At 43.7% G+C, this 25,822-nt stretch overlaps 3 protein-coding genes across 3 annotated transcripts; 1 reads left to right on the top strand and 2 right to left on the bottom strand.

Moving 5' to 3' along the window:
• Window positions 1-18,620: 18,620 nt before the first annotated feature.
• Window positions 18,621-19,377, bottom strand: LOC128726703 (uncharacterized). Its single transcript, XM_053820526.1, has 3 exons — window positions 19,357-19,377; window positions 19,077-19,250; window positions 18,621-18,755 (listed from the first exon to the last, which is right to left on the bottom strand). The coding sequence occupies exons 1-3, from the start codon at window positions 19,375-19,377 to the stop codon at window positions 18,621-18,623; spliced, it is 330 nt and encodes a 109-aa protein (XP_053676501.1).
• A 3,037-nt stretch (window positions 19,378-22,414) lies between these two features.
• Window positions 22,415-23,952, top strand: LOC128726297 (uncharacterized). The gene is made up of 3 exons (XM_053820099.1): window positions 22,415-22,627; window positions 23,656-23,741; window positions 23,835-23,952. Exons 1-3 carry the CDS (start codon window positions 22,598-22,600, stop codon window positions 23,950-23,952), a joined length of 234 nt encoding a protein of 77 aa, XP_053676074.1. The 5' UTR covers window positions 22,415-22,597.
• Window positions 23,953-24,193: 241 nt separating this feature from the next.
• LOC128726439 (U6 snRNA-associated Sm-like protein LSm6) lies at window positions 24,194-24,951 on the bottom strand. Its single transcript, XM_053820251.1, has 3 exons — window positions 24,884-24,951; window positions 24,504-24,601; window positions 24,194-24,414 (listed from the first exon to the last, which is right to left on the bottom strand). The coding sequence occupies exons 2-3, from the start codon at window positions 24,592-24,594 to the stop codon at window positions 24,266-24,268; spliced, it is 240 nt and encodes a 79-aa protein (XP_053676226.1). The 5' UTR covers window positions 24,595-24,601; window positions 24,884-24,951; the 3' UTR covers window positions 24,194-24,265.
• Between the last annotated feature and the right edge of the window lie 871 nt (window positions 24,952-25,822).

Raw genomic sequence — 25,822 nt, 5'->3', positions numbered from 1 at the left:
CTGGCTGACTAACCTACCACGCTAGTACCCGTACTGGTTGGTCCCGAAAAATCTCCACCCAAATCTCGACCTGTTCGTACGGGCACCGAAACATGCTGACCTAAAGTAGGACACGGGACGACTTCCATTCAGTAAACTCCAAGTCCGCGCTCCAAGTTGGGCGGGCAAGCGAACGTAATTCTCGTCCTGCCACTGCGGAAACTGTGCAAGAGAGCAGGCACTAAATGGTCAGCCAGCCTCCTCACCTGGTGCGAGTCCCTGGCGCGGAGGATCACTACCGTGGGAAGGGCAATCAAAACAAAAAGATTACAACTATTTAGACCAGAAGGCACCGGGCGTAAGCCAAACAAATGCCCGTCCGATCGTGACCGACCGTGAGAGGTGGAGTTATGTATAATGGTAGACCTGAAACCGTTCTTATCGACGATTTTGTGGTTCCTCCCATCGATCCTCGATGATCCTCGATCGATGCGCGTCTATCGAGCGTCCAGGTCTTGCCTTTCGCAGCTACCTCTCGGATCGAAGCGGGATTCATTCACAAAATTCCAAGTCAAACTGCTGGTTGAAAGGTTCGACCTGGCCCGTCTAATGCGCACAGCTAAAGGGGTAATCCTTTGTTTTCGTTGGTGCGAAAAAGATTTACGAGCTGCCAGGCGGGAACTGCCCGGGAAGGATAAAGCTGATCCACGTCCGTCGATCAGGGTGCACTTCCTGCTTAACTCCATCATTCACGGAGCTCGGAGCTCGCCCTAACCGAGACGCAGCCCTCGTACTGTGCCACTAATGATAAGACTAATAATGATCTCCAGCAACACCCGACCAAGGAATCGGATCAATTTGCATTGTTTTGCTAACGCAGCGTCAGCTTGCGGTTAGAACGATCCAAATCACGACTCAGATCGGACAGCGAATTTGGAGCATCCTTTGAATGTCAGGATGGTGCATTGACTCCACTGTTTGCTGGCTACTTGCTCGGCAAGGCATGCGACATTGTCGTGTACTTCTTCGAGTGTCCTTAGAAATGAGGGGTAGATATTTCATCCGAAGACATGCGCAGATCGGCCCAGCGTTTTGATTGGATGGCGCGAAAAGTTTTCGATAGCTTCGAGTTGGTGGACGGTTCGCACCAACACATTGCCAACGGTGGCCACGGACGAGACTAGCCCAGGATCAGCTGGTGTTAATTGAACGGATGAAATGAATCCTACCGAACGAACGAGATAGTTTACTTTACGATGCTAATGCATTATTGCTCTCGGCACATTTGCTTCATTTGTCGCATTAATTACGATAATCGAGGGTAATATTTGCCTTAAAAGCAATGCTTGCCGGAATGAGGAAAATTGATACACTTTCAACAGTTTTTCGCGTCAATACTCAATGGCAAAATTAACATTTGAGACAACTAAAAAAAACTTATGATCCTAGCCTTCACGCAAGAAGATAAAATCTTGAATATTATACAGTTATGGAATTCTAATTTTTGAAAAATAATCTTTAACAAACTAATCCAGTCCTTTTTATACTGCCTAGAAAGACCGTGGGTTCGCGATCGCGTCAAATGTATTTTATGGGGCGTTCAAATTCATTAAAATTTAATGACATAATTTTTATTCAATCTAAAAATGTCAAATGAGTATTTTAAATGGTAAACGTTAAAAAAAGAACCCTGATAAATTGTAATCATATTTCATCTCTGAAGCGTCTGCTGCTCAAACATAAACTGCTATGCCAATAATGCTACCTCACAATTATCACTTATTTGATTCCAGCTTCCGGCCGCTCGGTCTGTCGTCCTTTCCGAGTCAGTCATCGTCCTTTGCATCACCATCTCCACCGTTGGCCACTTCACGGTGCCCGATCGGTGATGAATCCTGGCACTCGAACGGTCTTAAAAGGCAATCAACTTTTCAATCACAATCATCGAAAATCGCGAACAAATCTTCAATTTCCTTTCTGCTGGCTGCCAGCAGCATTCTGTTGTTTCTTTTCCATTGAACCTGCATCGTCTCCTTTTGCCATTTGCCGAGAAAAAATAAATGTATTCCAACACCGAGAAGTGAGGGCACAAAAAATGCCAGCAATGTGTGGGTGCACTGCCGCGGCCATTCAGCTTCATCCCCTTCGCCGGCTAGCCAATCGATCGAATCGGTGCAAAAACAAGGACTCGCAAGGATTCGGAAAAAAGATTCCCCGACCGACCGCTTGCTGCCACTTGACTGAGATGGAAAGTATAGCATTCGAATGCTGCTGTGGCGCACGTCTCCGTTATGGATTTGTGTTTTTTATTCACTTTGTTTTTCATCGTCTCCCTCTCTCTCTTTCTCTCTGCTCCGTCGTTTGATGACAGTAAGCACGGATCGTGCACGGTTCCGATCCGCCCGGACGCGAGCGCTACGAGGTCTTCGAGGACGATTACGCGACCGGAAAAGTGCCGTCAATCGATGGTAATGCGCCAGGAATATGGCATTGCCCGCCAACCCGTGCAAAGAGAGTAGGGTGGAAAATCCCACCGATGAGGAGATGAGCAATAATCGGTCCACTTATGCCGTCAAATGCCGGCATACGAGCGCGGAAAATCGGAAGTGGTATGTGCGCACATCGGCGGGAAATCGGTGAAAAACGCGAAGAACAATTCGACGGACGGATGGTGTGAGGGCCAATAAAACACACACACACACACACACACATAATCACCACAACTCAAATACAACGTAATGTCTACAATTGAATCATAATAAATCTCTAAATGGGAAATATTTAAAACCTCGCGGATTGGATGGAGCATGCAAAACGACAGCAAGAAAATCGAGCATCGTTTCGCTGCGCCAAAATGAAGCGAAAGGCACCGGATCACCCCGGATTGCAACGGGACAAATGGTGGCTTAAAATTGAGAACAAAAAGTTGGAAAATCCTGTAGCTCGGAAGCTGTAATTGTAAACCGTTTCACAAGCCAATGAGTCTTATTTTTCCATTTTTAATTCCTTTTTCCACCAAAATCTGGCGTTGTGCTGATTCTTTCGTAGTCGCCAATTATTGAAGCAATTTTGCCGGAGTGTCTCTAACCTTTTTTTGTACAAGTGCAGCAAAATGGAGCCAACGCTATTACGAGTGTTATGTATAACATTCAGTCTAAGCATTATGTGTGAAATTCGATACCAATATCATTTATAATCACTGTTCCTACTGTTTTAAATTGCCAGTAAAGCTTTTGTACTGTGATCGCTATACTGTTCAATTTTTAATGGAGGCTCGAGAGATGGAACAGTAAATAAGTAAATTACAGTTACAATTATTATAACTTGATATTAAATGAAAATATAGATTTATCCAAGATAGAAAAAAAAACATTACAAAAATTAACCGAGTTAGCCCGGGATAAGGCTCACAGCAGCTGTTGGGAGGAAATGCCTTTCAGTCCAGAAACAATTATACAAATCTTAATAAGGCCTGGCGGTCTCTAAATAAATAAAAATAATAAAATAGAAAAAAATTGGCCAAAAATATAATTTATTTATTAAATAAATTGCAGATTTATCTGCACATTAAATTTAACACTGAAAGCATTGCAATCTTTTGTTTTGTTTAAAAACAGATTCAACTACAGTAAAAAGAAAGCAGGAAAGAAACAGTTATAATTCATCTGCATAAATGCAAAAAATACCTTATATTTTGTATGGCCTTTCTGCCCTTCCGAATGGTAGACCATCTTTGACGACAGGCGCTGCGTATCATGTGAAGCATAAAGGATGAAAACTCCTTGGGAAATTCCTTGCTCTTTTCATTACATCACGCATATTTGAAGTATTTTCACGCTCAAACAGTTCAATACATATAGAATTGCTTTTTTGCCACTTCCCGCAGCAATTTAAAAGGGTGTGCGATTATATATGCGCAAGACTTTATGAGCGGCGTGTAAAGAATTTCGAAACCACACCTGAAGCTGTCGAAAGTGGATAATGACGAATAATTCCTGCCGTGGGGAGGGAACAAGCTTACGCAAGTAGCAGGAAATTGTCCATCCCATTATGGCACGTGTCGTTCTCAGCAAATAATTCACCCGAAATCGCTTTGATTTCTCCTCACCACCATGCAAGCGTTTTTCACACCTAAATGTTATACTATTTTATACCATGACATTTTGTGTAAATGAAATGAAGCAAATATTTTGCGCACCTACCATTTCCACCGTCTCATTTAAATCGTTTTTATTTTATTACAGGCTCTAGTCAAATTGTCTTACAAAATGCACCCTAATCTTGGAGTCGCGTGACCCAATGTAAATAGGAGCTAATTTAAGCGCCCCAGAACCAACTTCTGCTCCCAAGAGGTCGTCCTTTCTTCAAGAAGAAACACAGTGAGCTGGACACCGATGTCTCGTTGGTCCATTAATTCTCGCAAACCCCCTCACGCCAACGCAATCCTGCAGTCGGGACGATAAACTTCCAATCGCACACCGCAGGAGCAAATTCCCAATCTTGTTTGGTCCTTTATTGGCATCCCGTTGCTATCCCTTTGCGCCAGCGGTCTGGCTACGGGTGGTGGGATTTTCACCAGTCCACAATATCCCGATCCGATCCTTTGACTTTTCGTGTACGATGACTGCACTGGTGGCGGCGCTCTTTGCAGCAAAGCGCTTGCGACAAATGAAAACCACCCACAATCGACCTAATATCAAACATATACAGAAAATAATTTTCTAATAAACTTTATTACGTAATCATCCCAGGAGAGAGGAGACTCGTGCATTGGTGCCGATTCTGGAAGCCGATATCGAGCCACAAATGTAAGGCGAGTTTGTAATTTAAGTTCAAATTGAAAAGCGCACACATCGTTCGTACTGTTTCAGTTCGGATTGTTTGATTAAACAACCGAGCTCCAAAGGGCATTTGAAGCTATTACTTTTCTGTAAATGATTTTAAAAAAGCATATATATTTGTTCCAAACAACTTTGAAAGCCCGACAATAATAATTACATTTACTATCTCTTTCTGTATATGCTCAGAATGCAATAATACTGTTTCATCGATTCAATATGCATGATTCAACAATAGTCTTAAATGACTCTGGTGTAAATGCGTAACCTCCAACTAAATATAAATTAGCACTCTTTAACTTACAGTTATAAATTTTTAGAGAAAAAATATATTCATTCGATAAATTTTAAATTTTATTTAACATCCTTATTTTCGAAAATCAATTTAATAAATAAATTAATTAGGTTGCTATAAAAATTACAATTTTTAATCTTTAATTTATGATTTAAGATATTGATATTGAATTTATGTTTGTAACAGAATTGACGGTTGGTAATTTAAGTATTGAAACTGAATTTATGTTGATTACTTATCAGTAATAGAGATTCTGTTTGACGCTATCGCGTGCCAGTTTCCTCGTTATTCACGATAGTCAAAGTAGGCCACATTACACCCAACCAAAGCGGCACCAAATTTCGTCCTTGTGCAGCGGCACTCCTAAAAACTCCTACAGCAAGGCACTGCCGCCTCCTAGTGGCCTACCCTTCGTGTTCGACACATCCTCGTCGAAGTGGACCAACTTTTCCCAGCCAATAGAAAACGGTTATTATGCCCCCGGGCAAGGATATCGATAAAGTTTTATTTATTCTATACTGTTAATATCATTTATGTGTGTTTCATGTGCTTCCCGCTCGATCATGATTCGAGAGAGAAGAGAGAGAGAGAGAGAGAGAGAGCGAGAGAAAGTGATTTAGAGAGAGAGAAGAAAAGCTCAATTTTCCGACTAGTGCAGCGAAATGAGTGAAGCGCACCGAGCCAGGACACGAACCTCGACCGGGTTTCTTTTTATTTTCGGTCGATTTGTTTACCATTTAGATTTCCATCATCCTAAAAAGGCCATTCGCCAGCTCGCCCGGAACGAAGGCACGCGTCCATAGGGTTTATTGTGACGCGGTCACGACACACAAGGGCCTCGAGGGCGAGTGAATTAAATTCAATAAACTTTCTGCTCTGCGAGACGACGTTCCCAGCGCTCTCCTGCGTGCTGAGGCGTTCCGTTGCGCGGCCTTCACCGGTGCCTGCGAGCGACGGCACAAAGATGTCCTTTTCCCTGCCGGCACCGGTCTTTGGGTGCGTGTGTATTCGCACCCCCTCTAGCCGCTTCGTCGGATGAATCAACAAACAAAAATCAACATCCCAGCGACTCGTCGATTGACATCCTTTTTATTCTTTTTCTTCGACCCTACTCGTGCTGGCTCCATCCGCCCTGTCGTCATCGGTTTCACTTGCATTCGCCGAAAGGGATCTCCACCTCGGCCAAACAGCCTCTGACCGTCCCGAGTCCACCAAGGTCCTGGAGCGCAATTTAAGCGGATTCACCGACGGACGCCGCCGGGCGACCGGGTCATCGTCGCGTTGCCCTAGGTTGTGCGGGCGAAAATAGAGTAAATCAGTTTTGTATTAAATTGATTTTTGTAAAGTTATTTGTGGCTTTTCGTTCGCACGCATCCGCGCGACCGCTGGCGCCGCTGTTTGGACAGCAAATATTATCGTTTCGATTTCGGAAGCCAATCTCGGAGCATCGGCGCACGACGCGCACGAGGGTTCCAAGGATCCGGCCACCGGGGTTTGATTTGTTTGTAGAGATAGAAGGGCTGGGCTGGGACGGATGCAACGGGACTGGCTCGCTGCAGTGTGCAGCTGAGTGGAACATTTTGCAGAAACATTAAAAAGAATGTTTTAGCTCAGCCCTCCTGGAAAGGGTTGCGCGGAGTTTGGGTTCATGAAATTCGTTCACCCAAGCGAACCATGTCTAGTTATTAACTCCTTATCGGAAAGGACACAGGAAGGAACATTGCGCATACGAACACACTTATGTGAGCTGATGGGTTTTATACGGGATTCTGATGATCCAGCGACCGTTCATGTTATAGGTGCTTAAAATGTGCTTCATAAAAATTTATCTTCAGCTGAGATGATCCGTTCACGGGTCGTACTCGCGATCGCGACGGGATGCATGCGAACATACGAGCTTCATATCGAAAGGCAAATCCACTCACGTCGGTTGGGGCTAATATCATTTCCATACTCTATGCATATTCTTCTATATAATTACTTTTTCCCGCTCTTTATCTCTCTCTCTCTCTCTATTTTCTCTTATTTTCCCAGACAACCCCACCACAGATGTGGGGCCGAAAGGCGTAAAAGGGTAAGCTTAGTGCTGCATCCTGCAGGAAGCCGTCTTTAATAAGCGTGTATCACAGCATCCGGTAAGTGCACTCGAAAATTCAATTATGCGGATTTAATTAAAGCTTCTTGGGTACCAGCGTTCGCATGCATGCTCATTTTGCGCGTTCCTTTTTATCAAGTTTTTCGACCTAGCGCTTCCTAGCTGCGCTTTGTGTCAACAGTCACTCTAGACGAGATTACGCGTGGAAGCCACGAACAATGTTGTCCTACCCCGGTGCGGGTCCGGAATAATTGCGGATCTCAGTGACAGTAAATATGCAATCATTTTTTAGCATTTGAGGATTTTTTTTTAATATTAATCACTCTTTTATAATGGAATGATGTAATGAATGAACATTGTCTTTGCTGAGGTATGGCTAGAGCTTTTCCTAATTATGTGAAATGTGAGTTCAAAATCTTTTAGTAACATAAAAAAAATCATCCAAAAGCATATTTTAACTCAAATTAATGTAGCCCAAAATTGAGTTTGCTACAACAACGTAATACACATTTTTAATATTTCGCAACATAGTTTAATATAAAGTAATGTGTTTGAGTGATTATTTTGCATAATTTATTTCTGAACGAGATTATACAGATATTATGATATTATGAAACAAATCAATCTCATCCACAGCGATAACCCATGATTCGAAAAAAAATATTGGCTCAATTAAATCGTTTAAAACCAATAACTAATTTAAAACGCATACATAATAATGGAATATTGGACAAATTCATATTAAAACATGTTCACATATTTAATGTTTTTATCTACAATAGAAATCCTATCCACAATTATTTGATCGCTACATTTTTCATCCTATTCGTGCATCATTTCGGCCGTGAATCACATCACGTCCATCAAATAGAATCAAGATCTCGAAGTAACCTTTTCTTAATTGGAAACGCGCATCCATTCACACCAACCCCCAAAACCACGTGTCAAAGCGACAGTATTTGCTCGCCGAAGCCAATTTGCCGGGCTATACAAACAATCGGCACTCACAATAAACGATGCCAAAGCCATGAGAAAACGGTGCCGTCCACAAACAGTTGCCCACACGCGACAGGGAACCGGTCGCCACCCACAAATCTACCCGAGTAACAAGCGACAAATCGAATAAAAATGATTTTCCCATTATTACCTCGATCGGTCGTCCACGTATGCTTTCTGCTTGTGCAGTTCTAATCGCGCATCTCGGCTACCCTTTTCGTCCTTCACCATGGTCAGTCCAATTTCCAGCGTAACCCGACGCCTTCCAAAGGGATGCAGTTTGCAACGATGTATGTTTCCCATCAAACCACCGATCCTTCCGTCGCTCGTCCGCCTGAAAAGCAAGCGATGGGATTAGGGCCAATTTGTTGCCATGATTTCCGAGTAAATACGCCGGGATTTCTAATTGTGTTCGAGGCGACAGGGGCGATAAACAACTGGATAATTCCACCGTCCGCTACCACCGGCGAGATGTTTACGGTAGCCCTGGAAAATCGCCCTAGAAATGGACAACCGATCGGCAAGCGCTTTTGACCACGTACGAGGTTCTGCCAGCTGCCGTAAGGAGCCGTTTGGCATGTCCACGTATGGACGTTTATTTATCGCTACGATCCGTCAAAAGGATGCTAATTCCACGAGCTCTCCCACACGTTCGCTTGTCATTGGATGATTTTTTTCCCTCAAAGGCGGCTTCTCGAGAAGAAAAAAAACTGTTTTCTTTTCTCAAGTACGTGCGCCCATGGTTCTTTTGTTGCGTCGCAAAAAAAACCAACAGGCTCAAGTGGCCTACCGAAGGAGCAGATGAAAAGCTGCGAACTAAATTGAGCGTGCTGCATAATGGCAACACTTTCACGGGAAGGCCAAACAATCCTCATGTGAGCCGCTTTTTTACCAACGCCGCCTTCATTTGTCTCGCCGGCTTCGTGAGGACTGCGGGGCCAAATCTGGTGCATACATCCTTGTGAGATTAGCGGACGAGCTGCTCTACGAAAGCGCAAACAAAGTGCACATCCGATGCGTATCTATTACCTTTGAATGTCGAATGCCAGTGGACTCCATCGAACCGGCAAACATGCCCGATGTCGGTGTCGTGAAAATCAAGACGCTCTATCTCTCGTCCCGGGCACAAAGGAGCAGGACCAGGTCGGGTCATTCCAAGGATCGGTCGTCGCTCGGTCGAGCCGGCGAAGAAAAGAAAACAGATCATAATCTGGACCAGTGCTCTGGCTCGGGATTAAGCAAATCCTTTAACATAACAGCATAAACATTACGTTTGCAGTCAGTGATAATACTGGGTGCATCCTTGCTCGTTTTTGGGAGGACGAATCAGAGCTTTCTGATTGAATTCCATTTTTCAATCGGTGGGAGCAAGATCGATCGAAATTTGTTTATGAAACACAGCTACGGAAGCTTTTCAAATGGCTTCATTCGAATGTGATCTACATTCGGGCAATCGCCGTGGAAATACAATGAGACGTTTTTCTTCGAAATCGGTGCAGCTCGGGTGAGAAAAGTCTCGCCGGATCAGCGGAAAATGAGTATTCAAAACAGACCACAACGCACCACGGGAACCACACCAAAACCAACCTAATCAACCTAATCCCGGTGCGAGTGCACCGGCCAAGGTACCCGTGTCCGCTGAGCTTAACCGAGAACGACAATGCGCTCTATTTGCAAACATAATGCTTTGTTTTCATTGTCTGCGCTTGGCACCGGAGCTCGAAGTCCGAGAGCGAGTCCTTGCCGTCCTTGCGCCCTGCGGTACGTGGGTCTGTTTTCCTTACGGTAAAGGGATATGTTTTCTTAGGATCGGCTCTCTCGAGGTGCCTCGTTGCCGTTTGGTGAGACGGCCTCCGAGACGCGATCGTCCAATCGGGGGTGGCCTTTGTTTTGGGGGTTGAAATGCGAGCCACTGAAACAATATAGTAAACGCATGCAACGACACACGCATCGGACAGGACAGCTGGGTCGTCGAATGTCATTCGAGTGCAGGCTGTACTCTTGTGGTTTACATTCGAGCTGCGGTCGATTAAGTTACTGATTCCACACGTGCAGATCTGGTGATCTTCAGTGAAAGCCTTATGTGTGAAATATGATTCGCATGTTTTCAGATTAGCGCTCAGTGTGTTGCATGAATTGGCAGCTTTCGTTGGCTTTGGACATTGTAAAAAAATACACTTTAATATTTTTACTCATCCATGACAACTTTTATATGCATTGCAATTTATGATTTAAAATTAAATATCACAACATTCGCATGTAAATATTTTAAACGAATTGTTTCATAAAACACAATTATTTTTCAATATTAAAAATATAAAATTTATTAAATTTAACACTTACATTATTTTCTACAGTATACTACCAATTACGAGTTTAAGGTATAAAAAACATATTTCTTGTGATCGTCAACGACGCTACATGGCTCTAATAATACTTTGAATAAGTTAGTTGGCACAGAGTGATAGTAAAATATCATATGTTGCTGTTGTTGCAACTGTTGAAACCGTGATTTAAAAATTCAATATCAGTGAGAACAATTTCCAGAGTAATGCATCCATATTTCATATTTTTACTACACTTTTAACTGTAAGTATTCACGTTTTTATTCTACCAGTGTTAAATGTAAAATCCAATAAGTTTTTCAACCCGATTGGGTCAAAACACCCTCTCAAATGAAGATATTCTAACGTGTTTGGGGGCTTCTTACTTTCGATCGCATTGAAAATAACGCTCTTGAATTGGGAATCAGATTCCCATCTAGTTCCTGCGCATTGCTGTTCGGGTGAATGAAAAATTAGCAGAGAAAATTCTCAATTGTCTCCCGGCAGCTCGTTTCCCTGGTGTCCTCACCGGCCCCATGATTGGGCAACAAAACGAATGTCCCAAATGGTACGGTTACAAAACATTCCAGCCAACCAAATCCTGCCACTCCATCAAACACTTGCGGCAAAAAGGATGCCCTCTGATCTCGGTGTGCCCCTGGCTGGTGACAATCAAATCCTGCCGAGACCGCTCTCAAGCGCCCTCCCAGACCCGCTAGATGAATGCCGTCAAGGACTCGAGTCTCTAGCGCCCGACCGCCCGGCCTAAGTAACGAAATAAAGAGCCTGTAAATGGTAAATCCACTTGAACTTTTCCACTTCTTCACTCGATTTGCAGCGTCTTGATCGTGCGCCTCCTCCGAGCTCCACTTGCTGCTCCGGTGGAAACTTTTTCCCCCCATCCCTGTTCGCTTTTCCCATTCCCTTTCCATAAGTTCCCTTCGAAGCTTAGCTTTGGCGCAGAATGAACGGTCGGAAACGGAAGCGAAGTTTTTCCGTCCCTGATGAAACGCGGCACGAGGCACAACAATCCCCTGTCGAAGGGCGAGCTCTTAATGCGCCCGGATTGTGCTGACGGATATCGAATGGAACCGGCCGAGCGACCCGGGCATCAGAAAATCGCGAGGACGAGAGTTACCGGCGTGCGCGAAATGAGCAAAGTGGTGAATTAAAAACTGCATTCAGACTGCCGATCGCGCACACCTTGCACACGACATCGACCCACCGTGGAGAATGTATTTCTGAATTGCATTTCGTCCCTTGAAACCGTGCGAAGTAATGAAGCAGGAAGTGCAAGGAAAAGAAGGAGGCCTCGAATAGGGCGCGCGCGTTTGCGAACAGCCCTTGAGCCAGCTGGTGGAGTGGAAACTCGCGAACAAATGAGTCCTAATGGAAGTGGTGGCAGGCTTAAATGGAGCGCGCGTCGAACGCTTTCAATGGCGTGACACTAACAAACTGTTGACCTCAAATCAAGCAGCCCGTTCGAGGCTATGGGACGTTGCTAAGGGCAACGACGACGAGCGCACTGTAACGAGAGCCACGCTGTATGGTAGTAGTCACTTATTAGATTTTAAACTTTGACATTTTCCACCTGACGTTCTCAGCAGTTGGCAACTCATAAAATACAAATTGTTCCACCTCGAGCGCACATCATACATGCCAGCGCGTGGAAGTAATGATTCCGTTCATTGCTAAATAATTTAGCGGAACCGTACGCAGGTATGACGAGCACACGGTCGGGAAATTGGCATATTTTCCTCATCAAACGCACTCGACGCGACCGCACGCTTCGCGCCACGTTTCTCCAAACGGTGGCGAAATTGTTTGCCAATTGGACCCGGCACTCATTCCGTTCGCGGATGCGAGGAAAACTGTAACAATTTCAATTACATCCCGGCATCACTCGGGAAACCAGCCAGGCAGCGGGTGCTACCATCAAGTCACGCACCTCATTTTACGCTCCGTCAGAACCGCTTGCACAAGAAAAAACGAAAGCCGGCGAAGGACATCCTGATTCGAGTGGAGGAAAATTCCCATGGAATGAATGCTAAATGGCATGCGTGTGCGCACGGTGTACGGAGGATTTTCCACTCCAAGATGAGCCTTTTTGTAGCTAAATAGCGGTGAAATATTGTCCCCATAATCGGAGCACCGGAAAGGATTGCCTAACCCACCCTCTGATGTGGCAATAAATGCGGAGCGGTCTCATAAGTTGCACAAACTACGTCCATCCGCCTCGGCCGTCGTCCTGCAGCTCGATTCCCATCGTACTGTGTACGTGTGTGCTTGGCCAGATTGAAGTCAATTCACTCAACACGGTTGTACATTATTGGAAATTTAATAATGTTTTTCTTCACAAACGCAAGAGCGAGCAGGGGTACGGGAGTAAGCAAGAGAGAGAGAGAAAGAGAAATCGAATATATTGGAAGGAATTGAGTTTTCTTTTCAGCTTCAGTCCTTGCCAATACGAACTAGTCGAAAAGGATGCGCGACAGTGCGCTACAGAAAACGTGTACGCATGGAAAATCAACAATTTTCACAATGAAAACTAGTTGATTATATATGTTGATTATTTGAAGAAATAAATAATCTTTAGCACACTTTTTGTCGAGAGTGAAAAATATTACAAAATGTAACAACATTTTACATAAACCTAACAACAAAGTTTTTAAGCACACTAGTAAGACACCTTTTTTCGTGAGCAATTTGTAAATCCATTCTAGTTTTTAAACTTTTAATATTTACTTTAAGTTCAAACAACTCTAAAACGAGCATCTTTTGAAAATATGCAGTTCACATCTAAGCCATTGGTAAAAACTCGTAGTTTAGTATTGGAACGCATACTTTACGATTAGAACTATTACTGAAATTATCCTATGCAATTTTACTCCGATCTACGTTTTCTTCTGCTGCACCTAACTGTACCACACAGCTCTACCAAGCGAATTGATCTGCCCTCAAGGTTCTCGGCGTGCTTACTTTTCTTCGGCACTGCAAACCGATTCGCCCTTATCCTCCAACAGTGCAGACGGCATCGCTTCCCCCATGTAAGCGACCCAACCGAAACCCGGCGCACTCGGGAACGGATCGCAAACGCCAGGATACATATTGGGTGAAGTCAAATAAAAATTCAAAATTGAGTGAAATGAACCTTAAAAGCTTTGCTTCACCTCAAGGTATACGAGGCTATGCAGCTCCATCAGAAAGGGAACTACCATTGGTTTCACGGGTTCACTCACACGCTAGCACTTTCTTAAGTTTCCGCACTCCAATCCGAGCGTCTTATATAAATCTCTTTTAAAAGTGGAACTGTGATTGATGCAAAGTTGAATAGAGAGAGAGAAAGCGTGCGCGCGAATCGAGCCGGCTCTCGCTATCCGCAGTCTTTGTGAAAGGTGGGAATTTTTAATAAAATAACGATTTTCTTCTCCCAACTCCCGACGCCAGCGCCGGGGCGGATAATCACCGGAAGCTGGGGCGCGCACGTTGGAATAAAATCGTTATTCCAATAAGTCCACAGATTAACCTGCCGCCGAGCGCTTCGTCAAGAAGGTTACGCTGTTCCTGCTGGGACGGAGTCTTTTGAATTCGATTATTTCGCCTTAATCTCTCTTTCCTCGACAAACCTGAGACATAAAGCGCAACCCCAATCGAGCTCGGCCTGTCCCCACCAGAAACTGGCGATCCACTCGGGCGGAGTGACGGATTTATTCAAAAGATCGTCTCCGCTACTTTGCAAATAAATAAGTCGAAATTTGACATTCATCCCGGTTGCGGTACCTGCCACCGTCGGGAAGGACCACGAGCAAGGATTCGATTCTAAGTGCCACTCAGGGGTGTGGGTTGTTTACCGAACGGATCAACGGACGACAATTCACGGTTCGCCGTAATTTATTGACAATTTTTGGCCAACATTCGCACTAATGCCTCGAAGCTAATGTTAGCGACGCATTACAAGATTTGCAAAATATTTCATATTTCGCAAACTCAAATGCAAAGTCATACAAAACCAAGTATGATACCATAATAATGCTATACAATGTGTTTGTAGTAATACTTCTTTCTCCCTGTTAAGCACAGATAAAACTGACGACAAACAAGCTTCTCCTATTTTTTTGCAAATTGTCATTTAACGCTGAAGAAAAAACAAAGGAAAATCATCCCTCAAATTGTTTGATCACGTTACTTACGACCACCTTTGTGCATGCAACCAGTCCCTAGCTTCAGTACCCTTCAGCAGCCGCCTGAGAGGAATTGTAATGACTTGGCCAACAATTGAAGCAGCAAAGAATGTTTATCGCATTTTATTCCCAGCATAATGCGTCCAATCGTGCCCTCGTCTTGCTTCCCTTTCCATCGGCACGGGGTTCACTTTGAAATGGATATGTTTTTGACATTTGCTCCCCGATTAAGGCCCTAGCGTCGGTGGGGGGTGGGTCGCAAAAGGGACAACGCAACGCAACTATCCCACTTGCCGCTGCAATAGAGTGGATCTGGAACCGGAACATCTTCAGCATCCTCATGGTGCATCGATGTCCTGCTGATTTTTCCATTATTTTTTATTATTATCATCAGTTGTTAATTGAAAAACTTTCGACTCAACTGGTCCCGGGTCGCACTCCAAGGACGAGGAAAACCCGGGCTACGCTACCGTAAATGCGCCATTGGGGATGTATTCTTCGTCCCAAATGGTGCGACGAGAAGTGCACCCGAGAAAGGACGTGCTTTCCGGGCGAGCAAGGATCAGTGGCATAATGGCTGTGGTTTAATAACCCGGTTAGTTTTGGACCACCATCGCTATAATTATGCTCCGCCGGCGGCCCGGGGGCAGTGGTGGCCCAGGTGCAAAGAGGGCATCAAATTATCCTTTTGCATGTCATAAAAACAAATCGCAAAGACGAGGACGAGCCTCGGGCCCAATAATGCGCCTGTAATGCCACCCCCGGTGCCGGAAAGCGGCATCTAAATTAAACCGCATCAACCGTTCACGGCGACGTAAGATTGCTGCTAAATGTCAACGGCGCTTTTCCGCCCTACGCGAACCTTTTCGCGTTGGTTCAGTCCTCTCCCAGGGAAAAAGGACGCATTTAGTGCTCCTCTCGACCCAGCGCGACATCGATACCGCCAGTAATGCCGTCTGCGGAGTCGCCTTTTGTACCGTGCCGGGCTCGTCATCCTTCGCGTCATTCGCATAATAACTTAAGCAATTTAATTTCTTTTGTTCTCTGCTCCAACCATCTCTGCCCAGTGTGCGAGCGGAAGACGCCACCGTCCGGACCAACCTCCCCGGGGGCATCCAGCACGGTCAGAAGGTCCTTGTCCGAGGGTGCCTTGTCGGGGGTGGCAAAACAAAAAAAAATGGCAAAAGAGGACGCGCTGCGGCGAACGGGAAAAGAATAGCGAATCCATCCTCCGTAGCCGCCGGAGAGAAGACAATTTTTCACATTTTCTTTTCATGTCGGCACATCCGGTGGTGGGATCGGTGGTGGTGGGTCGTGTCTTCATGTCCTCTGGGCAGCTCCGCGCTCCCTTTCGAGGATCTTTGTTTTTCGCACCGGCACCGGCCGGGCGGAAGCAAACCCAATTGACAGTGCAGCCATGCGGGAAAAGGGTCCTTACGGGGAAAACGGAACGGAACCACTTTTCCTACCCGATCCCGATCCCGAACGCCGGTTTGCGGCCGGGTGACATTGTGGGCGGTGCGGGTTTTTCGGGGGGAAATGTTTCATTTTCATTTATTTATTGACCCACGAACGAAAAGCTGCCCACCAACGATACGATTGCGCCCGACGCTGGTCGATTTCGCTGATGAGGTTATTTATGAGTTTTTACTCAACCGTACCGAAGGCGGGAAACTGCTGAAATTTGCCCTCATTTTACACTCAATTTTCCCTCAAAAGTTATTAATTTCTACCCTCGCCGGCCACCACCACCACCACCACCAGCTTTCGACGGTTCGTGCTGGTCTGCGTGACAGTTTCAGTCGGTTTAGCACTGAAGTGCTCGTCGGGTTGGAGACGACGGAACGGAAACGCTTTGTTGGTACAGATTGCCATTTTTCAGAGCACCTCCCACGCTCGTAGACGAAGTGACATCGAGAATGGTCGAGAGCGGAAGCTCGAAAGGATGGGCAGGAAACACCGCAATACCTGTAATGATGGGGGGGGGAAACATGAGCCCGCATAGATGCCACATAGAGTCACGTGAATTAGTTGCGAGTCCTTTGTAATGTATTTCAATTAGAGTGCTAAGCGTCGACTCAAGTAGATGACGGATTTGTAATTTTCGATTGGCCTTGGATGGAATCCGGTTGCCTCGGCCATTTGAAGTGTATAAACCTTTGAACCTCTACATTCCCCAAAACGTGTTGCGTAAAGTTGTATTTTATGTGACGAAGTTGTATATTTCATCCGCAAGTAGCTGTAGTGAAAAACGGTTTTGGTTCAAATTATTACAATCGGATTATTATTATGCAGTTTGCTCAGATTTTCATACAACCCTTAAACGCCTGTGCTTATGCAACATCATGTCGGCAGATTCATATTCCCCATTATCCGGCTATGCATGCTGGTTGGACCAAGAAACTGATAAGATTGAAATAAGATGAAGTTTCCTATAAATATCACATTATGCCTTGGTAAATAATATCAGTAAAACACATTCAATATAAATCAAATTACATCACTGCGTTGTCGATACCAAACATCCATATTTCTGATGAAGATTTTCCGCCATTACGTTGTTGATTACATAAATGAATCGTCGATTCAAACTTGATCATTAATCGAAGGCAATACGATAAACATTCCTTCGGCATCATTCCGCTCGAAGTGAAATTGCACCATGCGAAACTTGTGCAATTACTCGTTTATTGAGTTTGCTCCTGGAAATGTTCTGCTCGTCCAAAGCAACACAGCTACACCTTCACAAAGCTAAAGGAGCACTTTCACTAGTTCCCTGCTCCGGTTCAGTCCCGTTTTTGCGTTCGATATCACGGTTTGGCTTTAACGGGACGAGCAAACAGAAAATAAAATTAATTATTCTATAAAATAAAACAGCTGCGAATGTTTTCGTTGCCAGAACCCTGGGCGGGGATCCTTTGATCCTTGCGTGGCGTATCCGCCCAGCCCCGCCGTGGATGCTCATTCGCGTCTCCCGGTCAGCGATGTGGAGTCGAATTTATTTAATCTCAGAATGAATTCGGCTGCCGAAAATATCGTTTTGGCGATTATCCGGACCCATCCTCTGAATTGCGGTGTTTCGGTCGCGACCGCGTCCAAACGCCATTTTTGAATCGTTCCAACGGGTGCAGGGAAAGTTCCAGTGTGAAAAAGGAACGCCGGAAAAAGAACCCCTTTTCTATGCTTCAACCATTTGCCACCAAATGCTGGAGCGAATTTTACTGGTAGTATATTTTTTTAGCCCTCTCCCACCAGTGTCATTCAGTTGATGCTTTCCGGCAACGGAGAGACAGGATAAGCTCAAGTTCCGGAGAGCGTAGAGCAGTTCTGTCGCGTGGAAAACGCTTAAAGACGGCAAGGTAGAATTTAATTAAAATTTGTTTTAGCTCTCCACTGTTTGCCATTGGTCGACTCTCTCACCTCGCGGTGCTGTGTGTGTTCCAAAACACCCATTTGGGGGTGAGCTCCTGGTGATAGTTGAGGGTGATAAATTTAAAATTAACTTAATGCTTCTCTGGAATTTCGATTTTTTACTAACGCAATCTTTCGGAATCTTTTCAATGCCATTTTATGCGTAAACTATATATAATCGAATTTCATATTAAATGAAAAAACACGTTTTTAATTTAAATATGAATAGTTTGTTTATTTCTGAAATCAATATCGAGCACTATCGATTTCGATTTAAGACACATTGCATTCCTCCTACACATATTAAGCTAAAGTACCAATTAATGTCAGCATCTCTCGACAAAACGAGCGTCACCAACTACATCACATGTACAAAAAGGCACAGTTCAACCGACCTGGCTTAATTTTGGTCACCCGTCCGAAATGCTGCTTCAAGCAAGTGATGCAACGAACGTTTTCCACTTCAAATTCGAGATGGGCTGCTTTTGCTGCCGTGCGATTTTAAGGCCGCAGATAGTTGAGACCCTGCAGGTGTCCATCGTCGCGCTGCCTCTGATACGCCAGCCGTTCGTGGTGCTTTCCGTCAATGCCGAGACCTAGCCGCTCGATTACTTTTTCTCCACGGTATCCATGTAGCTGTGATCGGTGAATAGAAATAAAGCTGTCGTCAGCATATTGCACTCAAATTTCCGCTTTTCATAAGCTACTTTGCGCTCAGATACATAGTATAAAATGTTTTTCTTTTTTTAATGTTTTCTTAATGTAACTCCATCAGCACGGAAAATTTCACTTCTACTTATTTAGAATCTTATATCTACTGCCAATCTCCATTACTTGCACAATATGGATATAAAGAGTATATCGATTAATCTCACAAAACCGTACAAAACAAGCACAACAACAACTTCACGTAAAATTGCATCTTCAGTAGCAAAACTTAAAGCCAATATCACAAACCTCGTAATACATTTCGCGCCGCTTTTGACTGATTTCTGGATCGAAATCGTACTCCTCCGTTTTGTGAATCAGCGGAATTCCAGCGACGTTGTTTTGGATGAAATCAGTTAGCAATCGCACCACGGTCGCCTCGACACGATGCTCTACCGTGGCCAACAAAATGGCAACACACATCTGCACCGAAAGGAGAAACAAAAACAAAAAAAAAACAAATTACACCACAAACCACCCGTGACTTGCTCTCTTTTTCCAGCCATCCTGAGGCACGCACGACACTTACAATCACCGCCAGCTTGGCCATGGTTTCAGCTTCTGCTCAACAAACGACGAGTGCTATGAACCTTTCGCGCAGAACTTACGGTGCAGACTGCGGTCCGAGCCGTTTCTGCCAGGGTCTACGCCATCAAGGTCTTATTTCATGCAGTCTTAGTAGGCACCACGGTGGCGTAGTAATAAGGAAAAATCGGTGGCAGACACTAAGCTGGCCCCTTCTCTGGTGCACTTCTTGCGTTGCTCCTTCGAATCGTTCTCAAGCGTGTGCAATTCAATGCAACTGGACTTACTCGATCATGGGGTAAATGGGGTGGTACTTACTTGCGTTACACCAGTCCAAACCGGTCGATGGAACCTGGTAACCTACGCGTTAGGCGCTCAAATTGCAACCAACCGTATTTCCCTACCCCAGACGATTACACCCAGGTGGACCTATAACACCAGCAATAAACAGTAACCACGAAGCAACCGCGAGAAAATTCGCGTCCGGGTTTTCCTAACCGTCTTCCAAAGCGCTTCCCGATGCCAATATACGCCACGCTTTGCCGCACCACGCGGAACCACGTCGAGTTGAGTGGGAACAAGCGAACCACACCACGCCACGGTTCAGTTCATTGTGGGGCCAGGCGATTAAATCATCTTCAGCTTACGGCAAGCCCCCGAAACCGAGTGTCGGGCTTTCTGACACGTTAGAGGAAGCAGCATGGGAGGAAAATGACCCGAATCTCTTGGCCCTCGGAACTCGAACGGAGATTTCGGTTTGGGCATTTGGATGACCGACGCCTCGTAGGGTGAAATGACCGCAATCGACTAGTTTGACCTAATTTTTCAGCCGTTCGAGAAACAGCGGGAATTGTATATTAATAATCATGCGAGATATCAGGCGAAGTTTTGGACTTTCATGACAGCATATCAGATTGTATACATATGCGTTAAATCTATCAATAAGATATTTCTATGAATCTAATGATAAGATATTTCAATAGCCAAATAAATAATAAATGATAATTAATCAGATAAGCATGTTAATATTAAACAAGACGAGCATAGTGCTATAGCACATCAATAAGGTAACACTTTTATACAGTGGTAGTTGAAATCTAAATAAATAAATTGTTTTAGCTATGTTAGTTGGTGGCAATAATAATCTAAATTCATGTTGGCAATAATAAGCAAGTGTTTAATCAAAAAGAACACACATCATGATTCAATCGAACGAATAATTAACATAAAAACTGCATTTTATTATACGTCCAATGACTATCGTCAATAAGTTATGTAACATTTCCGTATTCACTAAGAGTAAACAGCATGCTGTTGTTTATTTGATAATTAAAATGGATTCGTTGCCCAATGTGTGACCTACATGAGAAAAGTAAACTACACTCATCAAAGGTCATCTCAAATAGTACGCATTAGGGTGATCGTTCTGGTATAATTTCCTGAACTTTCCGGTTTATTTGATTTACAGCCAGGCGTTTCTTGAGCGTTCCTATTAAAAGTTTCGTTTAACTGTGATCTACGGAAAGGCCTCCAAACCAAACGGTTAGTTCACGAAATTGGTAAGCAACCCAAACCTTCGTTTCTAGTGCTGCTCGTCATTGACAACCTTGCGATGTTACGAAATAGCCTTCAAGAATAAGCTAACTCCAGACTCATAAAAAAAAGATAGTTAAAACATATAAAAAAGCCGATCATGCGCTGATGAGCCGGTCACCCGAGCACGTGCGTGTTAAATGGAATGTCTCATTTTTGGGCCATCCCGAGATAATCAGTGAATCTTACAAATGAAACCCCCCCCCCAAAAAGCAGGATTTCAGCAAGGCATGTCTCATCACACCCCACTAAAGCAGATCGCCACGGCAAGGTTCGTCGCTTATGCGTGCGACCAGCTCACTTGTTGAAGTCATCAGCGTCACCGCTCAAGAAGCTCACGTTTATGTGAAGCCCCAGCAGATCTACCAACACCAATGCCACCACGCACTGTGTCACTATGCCGTGAGGCTCGATAGGCTCGCCATCACTGGCTATCGGATCGAAGATAGCTCAAAAAGCGTTTTTTTTGCCATTCATCAATGGAACAAGATAACGATGTGGACTTACGCTCTCGGAACTAGCGTACCATGGAACCAGACGCTAACGTAAGCAAAAGGAAACGCACACAGCGAATAATGGTGTACGATAGTTCGACGATCGCCGGGGAGCAGCTCTAGCATCAATTCCTACTTTCACTTTCCGCCCTTTCCATCTACCTCTGGCTTGACAACATTTACACCAATGTTGTTGATCGCGCCACGACCACCACTAGCTTGCTGGCTTCCGCAACCAAGTCTGACTTTTCTGTAGTTGAAGATAAGTATCATGCTTGGTACGCATGCTAACGAAAGAGTTGAATTTTTTACTCAGCTTTAATAACTGATTACTGGAGTCCAAAAGTATTTTTGGTGATCAAAGAAAGTGTAACATGGGATCCTTTAAAACGTATTACTATATCACTATTTTTATCGATTATTACAAGTGTACAAAACGACGTAGAAAAACAAGGGAACATTTCTTTAAAAAAAAGCGATTTTCTTCGAGCTACACACGCCTCCGGTGGATCGATTTCAGGCACTTTTCCCCACCTGCTAGGCAAACCTGCTAGGTAAACCAGCAGATCGCGATCACCAGCGACACGATCGATGCCCCCACCCAAAGGCCAATGGGGGTTGATAAAAACCGAAAGTACCCTCACGGCTACCCCCACGAGACACGAAACCACCGAAGAATGCGCACATTAAACGGCTGTGCCATTGTGTCCGTGAAACCCGTGAAATCTGCCGACCTCCCCAGCGGCTCAAGACGATCAGTTTCAACCTCAGTTTCTGGTGGGAAGTCGTTCGAGTCGGAGGTTGCTGCCGACGCGCATTCACGCTCAACTCCTGTCAGCTGGTGACCTACCTACAGTGGGACCCAGTCGTACCACGTTCGTGTTTTGTCCGTGTGCGAGTGAGAGTCACGGTGACCGTTGCCCAAAAACCAACAAGGCGGGTTTTGCGGTCCTGCCATCGACGGATATAGGGGCGCAATTTTCCGATTGCCGATCGCAGCTAGCAAGAAAACTGTACCACGGTGTGGATAACTGTTTCGTGCCCCCGGAAAGCTTGGTGTTTTGTGCAGAAAAAAATTCGTTGTAGAAACGACCGCGAAACACTCGCACACGCACTCAAACTCGTCGTAATCTCAGTGCCAAATAGTGCCGCAACAAAATGTACAAGTGTGCTGCATTGTGCTTCACGGTACGTAGCGATCGAAGATGGAATTAACGATCCGAACGGTGCAATCTTGCGACTGAGCGTTGTTTGAACTGGGTCCCGGGAAAGTGTTACGCCCTTGCGCGTGACCGGGGGTAGAAAGTGGCCGAATATTCCAGAATGGGAACGATCCATAAACCTAGCCGAACCTCCTTCCGGTACGCCCTATGCGTAGTGTGAAATAACGTTCCAACGGTGTACGAGCCGAGCTGCACGTTTGCAGATTTCCTTGAACGAATCTCCCACCCCAGGCGCGCATCGTAGTTGCATAATCACGTGTACCACTGCACAAGGGCCGTGGGGTGCGTCTTGGCTCTTACAGCCTGCTGTTGATATTTAAACAAATGATGCCTAGCTAGTCAAACATTTTATTTGGTTTAGTATTTTAGCTACAACAATTTGAACCACCTTTAAGCGATTGTGAAGCATAAAACGTTAAAGTTTACTTTGTTGTGGATTTAAAGGCATTGATTTGGGCCAAGGACATTTACAGAATATAGGCATTACACTTGGTGGATTTGATAGCAATAGTGTCATGCTGAATTTGAATTAAACTCGTTTGTATCGCAGTATGATGGCCGCTAACGAGAAAAATTGCTAAATACCTGAAATCTTATTTTATTTATCAACTGATGAGCTATTTTTTTCGATCAATTCATACTAGCAGCATGGATGAATATAAGCAATGCGATGCGTTATGCAATGAGCCCTCTTTTATACAGTTGTTAAGACTTGCAAGTCCATTACAAAATCTAACCGAGTCAGCCCGGGATAAGGCTCTCTGCGACTGTTGGGAGGAAATGCCTTTCAGCTCACAAATAATTATTCAAATCTGAATACGGCCAGGCCGTTCTTAAATAAATAACAATTACAATAACTTGCAAGTCCGACTGTATCTGAAACCTGGATCATATGTTTAATAATCCAATTAAGAAGTAGTGTAGAGCGAATTAGAAATGTATTAAAAAACTAATTGTGATATTTTTCATATTATATTGCTTTTATATTAACAGATTCTAGCCCTGGTGTTGTTCGTGCTCATGCCCAATGTAGAATCCACCTTACAACCAAAAGCACCCAATTTTCAATATTTCGAAAGGTAAGAAATTCATATTGTTACCTTTGCTCAAAATAAAATGGCTAGAAAATACTTTCAAGACTTCAATTTATATATCGTTTTTGTTTGCCATAGGCCTAAGTATCGGTACCCATACTACGATGAAAATGGAAAAGGAAAACTACTGTATGGTTATGGTGGACCGGAGTTATATCAGTACAAGAGCTTTTCGCCCTTGGATGGAATTCACTGAAACCACAAGGTTATAAAGTGGACGCTGAACAACCCGCAAGAAAATATGAACAGAGTACACGATTCCAATTCACTGCTGTGAATGTTGAAGAAGACATCGTATTAGTCCTCGATGTTTTGTAATATTTCTAATACCGTTTCTGCAATTGGTCTAATGATAGAAATGCTCTTAAGCTTTTAACAGTCCCACTATTTCGATTGGACATATATAAGTTCAAAGAAATCATCATAGACGAATAAAGTAACTTGTTACCAAATAAAAGATACATATTTTATTTAATATATTCTTGACACTCTTTTCTTCTTAGTGAATATTACACTCTTCTCTTCTGCGTTGAAATATAAAGCACATTATTGCCCCGGATGAAGGCATCGCCGTACTTATTTTTCAGCTGCCCATTCACGTATTCTTCAGTTTGGTCCAAAGCAATATTCATATATCCATCCAGACATGCAAGAACACCTAAAATGATCACAATATGGTAAATTTAGACACATTATCAATAACAATGATAAGCAATTTCAGAGGTTTCTACAAGATTTTTTGCTTACCTCGGTAATCAACTCCACTATTGAGTTTTACGACAACAGGGCGGCCATGGATTTGGTTGATGAATTGCGACAAAGCTTCTTTGCGAGACATGATGGAACTGTAAAAAATGTATACACAATTTCAAAATATAGTTTTAAGTTCTAGATGTCGTATTAAAAAAATTTCTGAAAAACTACAAAAAACTAACGATCAAGACTCTGAAGAAAGGGTAGATTCATTTTCTATACTAGAGATCTCTTTTGATTCTGATTGCGGACACGGAGAAAAAACGAATGCAGTTTTTCATGCAAAACACTATTACTTCCACAAACATAATGATTGTAAAAATTGATATGATCTTTTACACACAATTAATCATTATCATCATTTCTACGCTCACCTGTTTCAATTTGTGCAATGAAATACTGGTAAATTATTTTTCTCGAACGCGTTGTTTGCGGCATAAACAATACCAAGTAGTGATGTGCGCTTTGATTTACATTGAAAAATAGCTCCGGTTCGAGAAATGCTCCGCATTTGACAGCTCGAAACGGATCAATAATTATTCGTTTACGTATAACAACATCGCTAGTATAACACATTTGTTAGTAGAACTTTAACTGCTACGTAACTTACGCCATTTATTTATTTATTTAAAATTTTATTGCAATCAATGGCAGGATTTCAAATAATTTTATGTTTTGATTTTATTTTTTGAATACATACCAACCGTTATTTGCATACATGTTTGCTTTACAATACGAACAGTAGTCAACAATATTGTGGAAAACATATTTCGGATATTCAAATTTCAAGCCCTACATCTATACGAATGCCATATAAAACATCTTTCCGTGTAACATAATTCAATAAATAGTTTTATTTTTACAACAAACTTAGTTCACTTTTTCAGTATTTTCCAAACTCCTTTCCGATAGCTCCGTAATATCTCAAAGCCCGTGGCGAATATCCCTTGCCTATTAAGGCAATCAGATTTTCACCACGATATCCAAATTGACGTTGATATGCTCCTCGCATCTGCAACGCCCGATTAGGATCAAATGGAATGTAGTACTTTCTTTCTTGCACAGGATGTCCCGCCAATAAATTATGAAAATATGTCACCACAGCAATTGCTTTCTGTGCTACGGATGCTTCTCTTGGAGGAATACTTTTATGATGAGGAGGATATTTGAAATATTCAAATTTTTGAAGATTCAAATTGTAGTCGTACGGGTTGTAGAAACTGAATGCTTGTTGTACTGCTAGCAACAATACAATGCACAACATTATCTGCAACACAAAGAAGTTTAACATTTTTCAATTATTAACTATCACG

Source organism: Anopheles nili, chromosome 3 (assembly GCF_943737925.1).
Source record: "Anopheles nili chromosome 3, idAnoNiliSN_F5_01, whole genome shotgun sequence".
In the NCBI taxonomy this organism is placed as follows: domain Eukaryota; kingdom Metazoa; phylum Arthropoda; class Insecta; order Diptera; family Culicidae; genus Anopheles; species Anopheles nili.
The sequence above is the reverse complement of the archived record's forward strand: the minus strand, read 5'-3'. Positions and strand labels throughout refer to the sequence as shown.

What these genes read in the sequence shown, in the direction of transcription:
- LOC128726703 (XM_053820526.1), bottom strand. Translation starts at nt 19,377, where the DNA reads ATGGCCAAGCTGGCGGTGATT. An exon ending in TGGCCAAGCTGGCGGTGATT is followed by an intron (nt 19,251 to 19,356) that starts GTAAGTGTCGTG and finishes CTTTCGGTGCAG; the next exon opens with ATGTGTGTTGCCATTTTGTT. An exon ending in GGCGCGAAATGTATTACGAG is followed by an intron (nt 18,756 to 19,076) that starts GTTTGTGATATT and finishes CACCGATCACAG; the next exon opens with CTACATGGATACCGTGGAGA.
- LOC128726297 (XM_053820099.1), top strand. Translation starts at nt 22,598, where the DNA reads ATGTACAAGTGTGCTGCATTGTGCTTCACG. An exon ending in GTGCTGCATTGTGCTTCACG is followed by an intron (nt 22,628 to 23,655) that starts GTACGTAGCGAT and finishes TTATATTAACAG; the next exon opens with ATTCTAGCCCTGGTGTTGTT. An exon ending in AATTTTCAATATTTCGAAAG is followed by an intron (nt 23,742 to 23,834) that starts GTAAGAAATTCA and finishes TGTTTGCCATAG; the next exon opens with GCCTAAGTATCGGTACCCAT.
- LOC128726439 (XM_053820251.1), bottom strand. Translation starts at nt 24,594, where the DNA reads ATGTCTCGCAAAGAAGCTTTGTCGCAATTCATCAACCAAATCCATGGC. An exon ending in TAGTGGAGTTGATTACCGAG is followed by an intron (nt 24,415 to 24,503) that starts GTAAGCAAAAAA and finishes TGATCATTTTAG; the next exon opens with GTGTTCTTGCATGTCTGGAT.